Consider the following 11,202-nt stretch of genomic DNA (forward strand, 5'->3'; position numbering starts at 1 on the left):
CCAGCCTGGTCTACAAGAGCTAGTTCCAGGACAGGAACCAAAAGCCACGGAGAAACCCTGTCTGGAAAAATCAAAAAAAAAAAAACTACATGCCTATGCCAGCATGATGATAAAAGCCGACAGGTCTCTAATTTTGAGGCCACCCAGGGCTTTATATATCAAAAGTACATTTAAAGTTTATTTTTAACATTAGCACTGTATATTTTGCGGGATTATTTTCTTTTTAGCTCCTTTATTGATTCTTTGAGGTTTCATATCATGCATCCCAATTCCTTTCACCTCCCAGTCCCTCTATATCCTCTTCTCATCCCTGCAATGCCCCTCAATGAAAATATAAAACAGCAACAAACCCCTTTGCTTCTCTCTCTTTCTTTCTTGCCTTGCCAACATATCCTCATTTGTTCTGGTGGCATTGGAGGTCTCAATCTGCACATAGTATGGCCTTTTGTCTGTTGTGGGAGGAGGCCATTTGTTGGTTCCCAGCTGCTCAGCCCCAAATAATCAACAGAAACTATGTTACTTAAAACACTGCTTGGCCTGTTAGCTCTATCTTCTTAATGACTAGCTCTTACATATTAATTTAACCCATTTTCATTAATTTGTGTATTGCCATGAGGCTGTGGCTTACCGGGAAAAGTTCTGTGTCTATCTGTGGGGCTATATGGCTTTCTCTGACTCTACCTCCTATCTCCCAGCATTCAGTTTAGTTTTTCCCCACCTACCTAAGTTCTGCTCTATCAACAGGCCGAGGCAGTTACTTTATTAGCCCCAAGTGATATTCACAGCATACAGAGGGGAATCCCACATCATTTGTCCTATCAGGTTTACTAGCCAATGTTCATTGCAATGAGTCATTGTCTGGTTCAAGATGATTTCTATCTAATACACCATCACCACTGGGTCCTCACCAGAACTTCTCTTAGACTTCCTATGGCTGCATCAACTCTTAGAGATCCTGTGGGTATTCTGCAGGACCAGTCCCTTCACCTACTTCAGCAGGTCCGCGGGCAAGGGGTGGGGAGTAGATGTTAGGGTGGGCTAACCCAAGGTCCAGCTGTGGGCCTGGGTGGTAGCTGAGCTGGTCAATCCAGGTCACTGGGGCCACTAGCCTCAGGTGAGGGGACAGAAGTCCACTCCCCTTTATCTGTGCCCTCAGTTTCAGTTCACCCTTACAGGGGTGCAGCCATCTCTCCTGATTGCAGGGGCCAGCTCTCATAGGGTCAATAAAGGGCTGAGCTGACTCATTATTATGGTCTTTTGATTTCATCTCCAATGATTCCTAAGGCCCACTGAGGTGACACAGGACACAGATCCCAGCTACACAGACCCAAACATGGCCCTCAGTAACAACTTGGGACCAGACGACCTCTGCCTCTGGGTGGAAGCAGTGGCAAATGCTGGGATTAAAGGCGTGTGCCACCACCTGGCTACTTTAAGGAATTTTTTAAGGATGGGTTTTATTCCTTTCTGAATGAAGTTAAGCTGCTGTTGTATCCTCTGTACGCAGATGTGAAATATTTTGATTGTTGTATCACAGTAACTTTTATATTGCAGATGACAGTGAAGATGAAAAAGATGATCATAAAAATGTACGCCAGCAACGACAGGCAGCATCCAAAGCAGCTTCTAAGCAGCGAGAGATGCTCTTGGAAGATGTTGGCAGTGAGGAAGAGCCAGAAGATGACGATGAGACACCTTTCCAGGAGAGTATGTACAGTTACCCACTGTTTAGTCGTTTATCTAGGCGGGCTCTCCTGTAGCCCATGTTGACCTCAGTTGTGTAGCTGAGGATGACCTTGAACTAACTGATCTGCCTGCACTACCTCTCCCAGTTTTATGGAGAAGTGAGGCTCTAACCCAGGGCTTTGTGCACGCTAGGCAAGTACTCAGTCAATTGAGCTTCATCTCCAGTTCTGGTACTTATTTGCAATTGTAGATTATTTTGATATTTTTTGAGATACTAAATGTTTGCATCCAGTCCCTTGCATCAGGCAGATGCTACCTGTTAAAAGATAGAACTGTGCAGCTGGGTGTGATGGAACATATCTTTAACCCAGTAAATCTATCCAATCCTGAATCAAAAGGATTTTTTTTTCCTACTCTAAGATATTTGTGTCCATACCATACCTATCCATTCTACAGTGGGCCAAGGGCAGCTCCAGCCAAGTTGGTATTATAACTCCTTGTTGAATCCAGTCTTTCTCAGCACTCTTTCCCTTTGTTCACTTGGAAGGATGTATACATTTAAGTTGGACGTTGAAATTCTTCTTTCCTCTCAGAAGATTCTGGCAGCGATGAAGATTTCCTAATGGAAGACGATGATGATAGTGATTATGGCAGTTCAAAAAAGAAAAACAAAAAGATGGTTAAGAAGTCCAAACCTGAAAGAAAAGAAAAGAAAATGCCCAAACCTAGACTAAAGGCTACAGGTGAGGCCCATGAAAGTAGAAACATATTTCTGCCTTTAAAATTTTTAAGGACTAAACTTTGTCAACACAGATTCTTCATTAGGCCTCAGCATTGGCCTTGTATTTGATAGAAACCCAAAGGGCTTTTACATGTATCTTTGGTCCCTTCAAGACTACTGGAGAGATGGCTTGGTGATTAAGATGATGACTGGTTTTCCAGAGAAGCTAAGTTCAGTTCTGCAGCAACATCGTGAGGCTAATAGCTACCTGTGACCCCAGCTGCCACTGCTGGCTACTTTAGGCACCTGCACACATGTGCATACCTACACACAGGCAAACACATACACAATTAAAAATAATAAATCTTGAAAAAAATAAAAAGAATGGGCTGACAAAATGGCTCAGTGATTAAGAGCACTGACTGTTCTTCCAGAGGACTTGGGATCAATTCCCAGCACTCACATGGCAGCTCACAACTGTCTGTAACCCTCATATTGGCATGCTACAAAGTACCAGTGTGCATAAAAATGAATATTCAAAAGAAGAAAAAAAGAGCCTGTGAGCTAGGCTGTCAGGCATAGTGTTCCTCACTGTGCTCATAGTGCTGACTGCTTTGAGGTTGGTCCCAGCAGTTAGGGAAGGCTCTCTGTTCTGGCAGGGTAAAACAATGCTGACAGAAACAAAACCACTGTTGATAATAAGGATTTATCTTCTAAGTTTTCAAGGGTTCTGCCAGGTACTTTCCTAGTTGGAGCTAGTTTGTTAAATTAGGAGTCTAGATTTACTTTATTCTGGCAGACATAATTTGTGAATTTGTTTTAAACTTTTCATACTATAGAGGATGATGGAAGTCCAAAAACTATTTGGTTCCAGTTTCTGCTCTGAATGTTATATTATCCTCTTTAGGAGTAATATATTTTTCTCTACTGTTTCTTAGTGAGGTGGGATTATTTTTTATACTTACAGACTTTTTGTAGCTGTTTTTAATACTTTCCTTACTTTTATTTTGTGTGCATTGGTGTGTTTGCCTGCATGCATATGTGTGTGAAGGTGTTGTGTTGTTGGAGTTATAAGCAGTTGTAAGTCTTCATGAGGGTGCTGGGAATTGAAAACCGCTGAGCCATCTCTCTCTCTCTCTCCCTCTCTCTCTCTCTTTGTAGCTCCTGTAGCTGATTTTTTTCAAAGGCATTTTTCTCTCTGTCTCCAAATTGTTACTTTCTGTATTTCAGTGACGCCAAGTCCTGTGAAAGGCAAAGGAAAAGTGGGTCGCCCCACAGCTTCAAAGGCATCAAAGGATAAAACTCCTTCTCCCAAAGAAGAGGATGAGGAAGCAGAAAGCCCTCCAGAAAAGAAGACTTCTGCAAGCCCCCCACTTGAGAAGTCTGGAGATGAAGGGTCTGAAGATGAAGCCCCATCTGGGGAAGATTAAAAGTGATGTTTGGGGAGAGATTTTATTCAAAAAACAAAAAAAGGAAACCTACGTAGGACACCATTTGGGCTGTGGCTTGACTCATGGGCTTTCAGTGCTATTTCATTTGTCTAAAATATTGTTTCTTTCTATAGCTATCTATCTCTATATTTATCTCACTCTCAAAACCATTGTATGTTGAAATGTTTAAGTTGCCATTTTGTCTAATGGTCTTTTTTTCTTTGCCAATCCCTTCCTCCCCTTCTCCCAATGAAAGCCATGTCAATCACTGGGTTGACTGCTTCATCTTTGTATTTTTAATGGAGGTTAAGAATCCCACGGCTGTAAAGCAGTAAGATTTGAGATGGACGCTATGGAAACTTTGCTTTTTGCTAAAGAATAGCAACTTAAACAGTAATCAAAAAAAAACTAGAAAGGTTTTAGTTGAAAATTATTGTTCTTTCTTTTCCTGTACTTTTGACAGACCAGTTATCATTTAACATGAGCTTACATGTCTAAACTGTATGTGTCAAAGAATCATGACTCTAAACTTAACTGATGAGGCAGTTGGGAGGTGAACATGAATTCTGGGCTGTTAACTCAGACTACTCACATTATCTCCTGGGTGTGGAGGGAATACGCTTCCTGGAGCTTTTCTGGAAATGTGGGCTTTCTTATTTTGTACTATGTTATTCTCAAAGAGACTCAAGAGCCAGTGGTTCATTTGTCTCAATAACAGTCCTTTTTAAAAATGGGCCACCAGAAGCCAAAATCATTTTTAATTTCATATTTCATTCATGTTTTCATTGATTGGTGATATATATCCTGTTTTTTGGATAGAGTTTTACCAATGATCAGAAAATTAAAGATTCTCTAGAATTTGGATGACAAGATGAGTGTGCACCTCACGGAGCATTTCTTCACAGGCTGATGATGTTAGAGTTTTAAGCAAATAAAGTTTTGAGTTAATGTGAAGCTCAGATACAAAGGATTGAGATTCATCTTTTATAAATACAGGTAATTGAAGTTCTTTTATGTTATAAATGTGTTTTCAAGGGCCCATGAACCTTGTTGGTTTTGTTTGGGGATAGAATTGATTTCCTTTTGATATTAAATCTTTTCTTCATAGTAGCATACTATGATATACATCTCATAACTTTGTCCTGCTACTTCAGAATCTCGCAGTTCAACCATGGAATACTGTTTTCATTACTGACAGCATGGGAGTTAAATGCTGCTTCCGTCCTGTGGAATTGTTTTACTACTTGTTCTGACCCCTCCTTTCTGTTCGTGTTTCTCACAGCAAGAGCCTGAGCCTCAACAGGATGAGTGAACTGTATTTTAGGGTGCCGATGTGCCACTGATAACAGTCTAGACACTTTAACAGAGCGTCAGGACATAGATCTCCACAGTCAAATCCCATGCACCAATAGAAGCAAAACTTAGGGGTCCTATTACTCTACTAAATTAAAGATTTAGTGGAATTAATTTCTGTATATTTTTCTGCACTTAAGCTAAATTTGCTCCTTCAGTATTCTGCTTTTGTGTTTTTTAAGTGACATGTTTGTCTCAGACAATGTCATTTTCTTATAGGTATTCTTAGGACAAAGGGTTATTTAAGAAATATTTTTACTCGGGTTTTTAAGACACTTTAAAGAACATTCTTAGATCTGCTTTAAAATAAAATAAATAAAACACCCAGTGGCAGAGAGTCATTTCAACCCTGCACTGTTAATAAATGAGTATTAAATATGGCCAAAAATAGAGACTTGAACATAAACAGTTGCATTATTGTATTGTGTAATGGAGTAGTTGTGAGCTGTGTAGTGAGGTATTACAGATAATCTGTTTGCTTTAGTGGGCTTGCTCAGGTACCCATTCTTAAGCAAAGAGGAGACTCACCATCGTTTCCACCAGGCATCTCTCCCTTTTAGGGGTTTACAACTCAGTCTTACATTCCTAGTGATATTTGGGCTTTTCTTAGGTTATGTTTCATGAAAATTTGTGGATAGGGTCTCTTTCAACTTTAGCCTCAATTTTTAAAGTCTCTTTAGTATATTAATCTGCACTAACATCTTTGCTTTTATCTACCTATAATTGAAAAACAATACTGTCTTGTAGATTACTTGTGTTTGTTGGGCTTCTTATTTAGCTAATTAATTAGATATATTTTCTAATCACAGGCTGATTAGGTTGATTGGTTCTCAAGTGAGCACACAGCCGCTGAATGACCTTTGCTTTCACTGTTTTAGTTTGTAACACTGGTCTTCCTTCAAATCATGCATGCAAATAGGAAGACATTTAATGTGACTCAACTGGAAGCAGGTGCTTAGCAGTTAGGTCTAATACAGACATCTGGATAGGTCACAGCTATAAGCCCTTAATGACCGGCCCTTTGCATCTCCGTGGCTTACTGTCCTCCTTTTTTTTTTCTCTCTCTCCCCTGTGTGCCTATAGTAAGGTGGCAATGTATTCACTGTCTTGCTTTGCAGTGCTCAGGAAATGGGGATGTTCATTTGAAGGTGCTTGTCTGTTACCTAACCTCTTCTGGGTTTACCTCCAACAGATTACAGCAGCTCTGCTGACTAACACTACATTCTAGTTCTCTTGAGGCTCTTTTTAAAGCCTTTCTCTTTCGCAACCAGAAATGGTAGCCTCTGTCTCACCCAGTGGTACTTACTGCTGCTTTTAACCCTCCACCTCAAATAGATTTGGAGAGGGGACCCAAAGGATATATTTTAAATACCTCCCACTCAGAATTAACCTTAAAAACTAATGGTAGGATATTTCTTCTAGAGTGGTAAGAGAATCCTCTACAAATGCCTTTTCTTTAGAAAACAAAACAGCATTTTGTGTACCCCAGGCTGCTTCATTTAAACTCCTATCTGTTTGTTTTTTCAGAACAAGTTTTATTTCAATTTTCTATTTGGTACTGTTTCAAATATCATTTTCTTCCAGATAACCAATCAGTAATGGATTTTGAGGTTATAATTTAGTAAGATTTTTAATAGATATAGTCAGCTAAGCTTGACTTTTTCTTTTAAGCATGGTTTTACTATGTAGCCTGGCTGGGAGACCTCCTAACCCTTCCACTCTTAACACTGCTGGGAATAATGCCACCATGACAGGTGACACTTTTTTAAGATGCGTTTTTATTTTTATGAACATGCAGGTGACGAGTGGACTTTTGGCCTACAGGTTGAGAGAGGAGAATCATGTAAACAAACTCAGGTTTAGGGCTGCTACAAGAGCAGAATTTAGAAGCAACAGAAAGCCTTGTTGGTGTTGTGGAGTGAGTGCCTGTTAGAACAGTTCTCTTTACCTGTAGCATCAGAAGCTATACAAAAAAAGTTCCCGCCTGTGAATGGGTAGGAAAAAATCCAAGGTAGGCTCCTCATGGTATGTAGATAGAGGTCAAAACAAGCAGTGCAGGCTTCCTGCTAGGGGGTAGGGAAAGTTAAAGCCACTGGTTGCTCTTGAGGGTGGAGTATTGTCACTTTTTCCCTCTGGAGGAAGCTGCTAAGTTACTTGATAATGGGGAGTTCGTTGTTTTTTGAGTATCGGGATGTCAAGCTGTCAGTAGCCATGTTCCTATTTCACTCTCATTTTCCTTTTGTCTTAGAGAACAAAATACATGATTCTGAATATCAAATCCATGCATTATACTTTTGTTTAAAGCCTAATTAACAGTGGTGCTGATTGTAATAACCACTATGGGGAGGGGTCCCATATGCCTATCTGTTGCCATGCCAATGAGTAACTGAACCAGTGACATCTGTTTGAGCATGCTCTATATGGCTGTAGAGCACCACAGTTGTGCAGACACTTTGTATATCGGGTGAGGGAGGGTTTTCTAGATTTGGGGGGAGGGTAAATTGGATTTTTTTTCTTCCTTTTTTGGTGGGGTGGGGAGTATAGTACTCAGTCATGCCCTAAAAATAACATGTATAAAATCCTGAAGTGTGTGGGTGTGGGTATGTGTGAGTGTGTGTTTGTAAATGTCTAGCAATTAAACCTTTATCTTCTAGAAGTTAGTGAATTTTTTTCCTTTTTTCTCTGGAAGTATTTGTTACAAGATCTGTAAATAAGAGCTCTACATAGTCAGTTTACCACAAACGTTGGAGCATACATGCTTCATTCCTGCAAGGCATGACTTGCCAGGTTACGCAGCAGCCACAATCTCAGTAATTGTTTGCCTTGATTCATCTATTAGACTTCATTTGCCAGTTCTAAAAACTCCCAGTCTTCCTCGATATTAGTCCTTAATCTTTCATGTTCTGAGCAGGAAGGGTCAGAGAACTAGCCTATCTTAGGCTGTGGGCTGAGAGCCAGGCATCCTTTTTTTTTTTCATGTTGCAGTGTGGCTAGATATATGATCAGACATCAGAGGGTTGGGCATTCTTGCAATACCTTAGCAGTGCTGAAATAGGCAGCATGGTACTAAGGAAGTTAAAGTGTGAATGTAACCACTTTATTTAAAGTTTTTTCTTTAATTTAAATTAAAGTTGAAGTGAACATGTTTTTGTTGACCATATTTGTGAATTTCAGATGCAACATGCATTGGTAGAATCATGTGATGGTCTAATGTGATTCTTCATTTTCACATCTCTCAGTCTGTATGTATCTACATAAACAAAAAGAAACTCTTGCTTTGCTCTGATTGGAGGATTTCCAGGACTGCTGTCTTCTGAACTTCGTTTTAAGTGCGTGTATCCTTTGCTTGTATTTTGTATTAAAAAAAAAAAAAGAAAGGAAAAAAAAAGGAAAAGAATCCTTATTGTTGAGCATGTTGGCATTGTCCCCTTTATTTTTTTTCTCTTTTGGGGGACATATGAAGCAAGTTATTTTCTGTATCTTTTTCTTTTATAAACCTTTTGGTTTGTTTTGTTTTAAAATGGCTTTATAAAAGGGCTTTTGTAACCCAGATGTGTGCTCTGTGTGCTTCTTGAGATATTCAAAGCAAATACACTGCCTCTTGTGCAGCAGTTACCTTGGCCCATAACTACTCATCTTACTTGAAGGATGTACAGCTGTTTCCCAAATTGTTTAGTGACCACCTGTGTCGAAAAAGGAACACTCATCTTGCCTCAGAAGTCAATAGTTTGGAACATTGAACTAAAAGACTTAAGTTTTGCTTGATTGGGAGGGGTTAGGTATGTGGGAATCCCTAGTCTGCAGATCCCTAGTTTCTTGTCTCCAGAGTGAGAAGGGCAATTAAGTTTAACAATCAAATGTATAATGAAAGTTAGTGTTTTTTATGCTCACAGAACACATTTCTGTACAGTGCCAAACATCCCCCAGAACTTGTAACAGACAATACTAGACAAGCTATTGTCATAATCACATTCTCAAGGAAAAGTACCCTTTTCAAAGGTAAAGAACGATAGACCTCGGGCTGAAGAGATGGCTTGGTGGTTAAGAGCATTGCCTGCTCTTCCAAAGGTCCTGAATTTAATGCCTGGCAACCACATGGTGGCTCACAACCATCTGTCTGTAATGAGGTCTGGTGCCCTCTTCTGGCCTACAGACATACTGACAGAATATTGTATACATAATAAATAAATATAAGAAAATAATTAAACGGTAGACCTGTCGGTGTGCTGGGATGAGGAACATGGTGCATGACCCCTCTTTAGAATTGGTCTGAGACCAGACCAGCTATTTGGGCATTTCCCCCCCCCCCCCCAACTTTTTCTCTCACTTGCGAGTTGAAATAACCAAATGTTTGCTGTAACTATTATGTATGTGTTTAGGTAGGATCTCTACATAGCTCTGGCTATCTCAGAAGTTACTATATAGTAACTTCACAGTAGCCTTGAACTCATAAAGATTCACCTTCTTTCCTTAATGCTCAGATTAAAGGTTTGCTTTTTGTTTGACTGGTTGGCTTTAGTTTTGGCTTCTCTGCTTAGCCCAGGCTGTCCTAGAAGTCACTCTGTAGGCTTAACTGGCCTCAAATTCAGATCTGCCTCCTGAGTGCTGGGGTGAAAAGCATGAGCCTACCACAGCCTGGCAAACTATATTCTTACTGGAGTTGTGTACACCAGATTAAAGCTGGTTACTGTAGAATTTCTAAGGAGTTATGTGTGTTCTGCCTTCATATATCACATTCATGTGTATGCCTGCTGAGGTCAGAAAAGGACAAGTTCTTGGATATCCAGAGCTACATAATAGACCCTGTGTCAAAGTTGGCTTTTAAAATCAGCTTGACTACACAGTTGTCCTCTGCCAATAGAGGGCAGTGTTTGTCAACTCAGCCTGTGTCATGCCTGCTCTCCCTGGCTCATTTTCAGATTCTGTGTCAGTTCAGCACAGCCTGCCACCTCTGTTACAGTCTGTGATCAGTGTGTCCATTGGAGCATGCAGCAGTAATCTTCAGGGTTTTAAACAGGAAGTAGGGTCTCTCGATTTATGCATACTTTCTCTTGTGCTGTTTCCCACATAGAATTCTGAAGTTTAGCAGACAGCATCCTGAAATGAATGTGTGCACTGAGGTTTCAAAACTCAGTTGTGAACTCTTGGCCCAGTTTTGAAACAAGTGTTGACTTTTGCAGCTGTCTCCATTTTGAAGGTGTCAGCACTGACAAGTATTCATACAACAAACACAGAACTCTGTTCTCGAGAAAATGTGGTAGCTGGCCACTCCTTGATCTTGATGGCATGTCTCTCTTTCCTATATTCTCTCAGCCCAGGGGACAGCTAACCATTCTGACATGCTTTAGCTGGGCCACTGCCAGGAAAAATGTGTGCTCCCTGTTTCTGTAGTGAAGTTCTGGACAAACATTGTGGAATACAAGCTGTGCTAATTCTGTGGACAGGGAGCTAGAGGGTATAGCCAGGGTTTCCAACCTAGTAAAGCAAATAGTTACTTTAAGTGTGATAACAAAATGTTGGAAATGATTGTTTGCCTTGACTTAGTGCTCTGCGCAGGCACTGGAATGATGATTTATAAGATATCCAAGGAACAGCAAGAAAGTGTGTGTGTATACGTGTGTAATTAATCGGTAATGTTTTAAAGTATGACTGGGAGTGTGTGTACACCCATATATGCCCTTTCTGTTCAAACATATAAGAAAGACACCTCTAGCCGGGCGGTGGTGGCGCATGCCTTTAAACCCAGCACTCGGGAGGCAGAGGCAGGCGGATCTCTGTGAGTTCGAGGCCAGCCTGGGCTACAAGAGCTAGTTCCAGGACAGGCTCCAAAAGCTACGGAGAAACCCTGTCTCGAAAATCCAGAAAGAAAAAAAAAGAAAAGAAAGACACCTCTAGTGAGTGGTTAAGAACATTGTTCTTTTTCTAGAGAGCCCAAGTTCCCAGCGCCCCTGTCAGTTGGCTCAAAACTGCCTGTAACTTGCTCCAAGCGTCTGTACTCGTGCTCCCTCATGT

At 40.6% G+C, this 11,202-nt stretch overlaps 1 protein-coding gene across 2 annotated transcripts in view; it reads left to right on the forward strand.

Moving 5' to 3' along the window:
- Nucks1 (nuclear casein kinase and cyclin dependent kinase substrate 1) overlaps positions 1–8,732 on the forward strand; it is a 29,884-nt gene extending 21,152 nt beyond the window's left edge. Inside the window, exons 5-7 of one of the 2 annotated variants that reach the window (XM_005348333.3) lie at positions 1,555–1,707; positions 2,283–2,429; positions 3,638–8,732. In XM_005348333.3, coding sequence (XP_005348390.1) covers positions 1,555–1,707; positions 2,283–2,429; positions 3,638–3,837 — 500 coding nt within the window. In that variant the 3' untranslated portion in view covers positions 3,838–8,732. Of the gene's footprint in view, positions 1–1,554; positions 1,708–2,279; positions 2,430–3,637 lie in introns of both variants that reach the window. The other variant, XM_005348332.3, reaches the window with a different exon arrangement.
- Positions 8,733–11,202: the final 2,470 nt, after the last annotated feature.

This window comes from Microtus ochrogaster, chromosome 6, assembly GCF_000317375.1.
Source record: "Microtus ochrogaster isolate Prairie Vole_2 chromosome 6, MicOch1.0, whole genome shotgun sequence".
In the NCBI taxonomy this organism is placed as follows: domain Eukaryota; kingdom Metazoa; phylum Chordata; class Mammalia; order Rodentia; family Cricetidae; genus Microtus; species Microtus ochrogaster.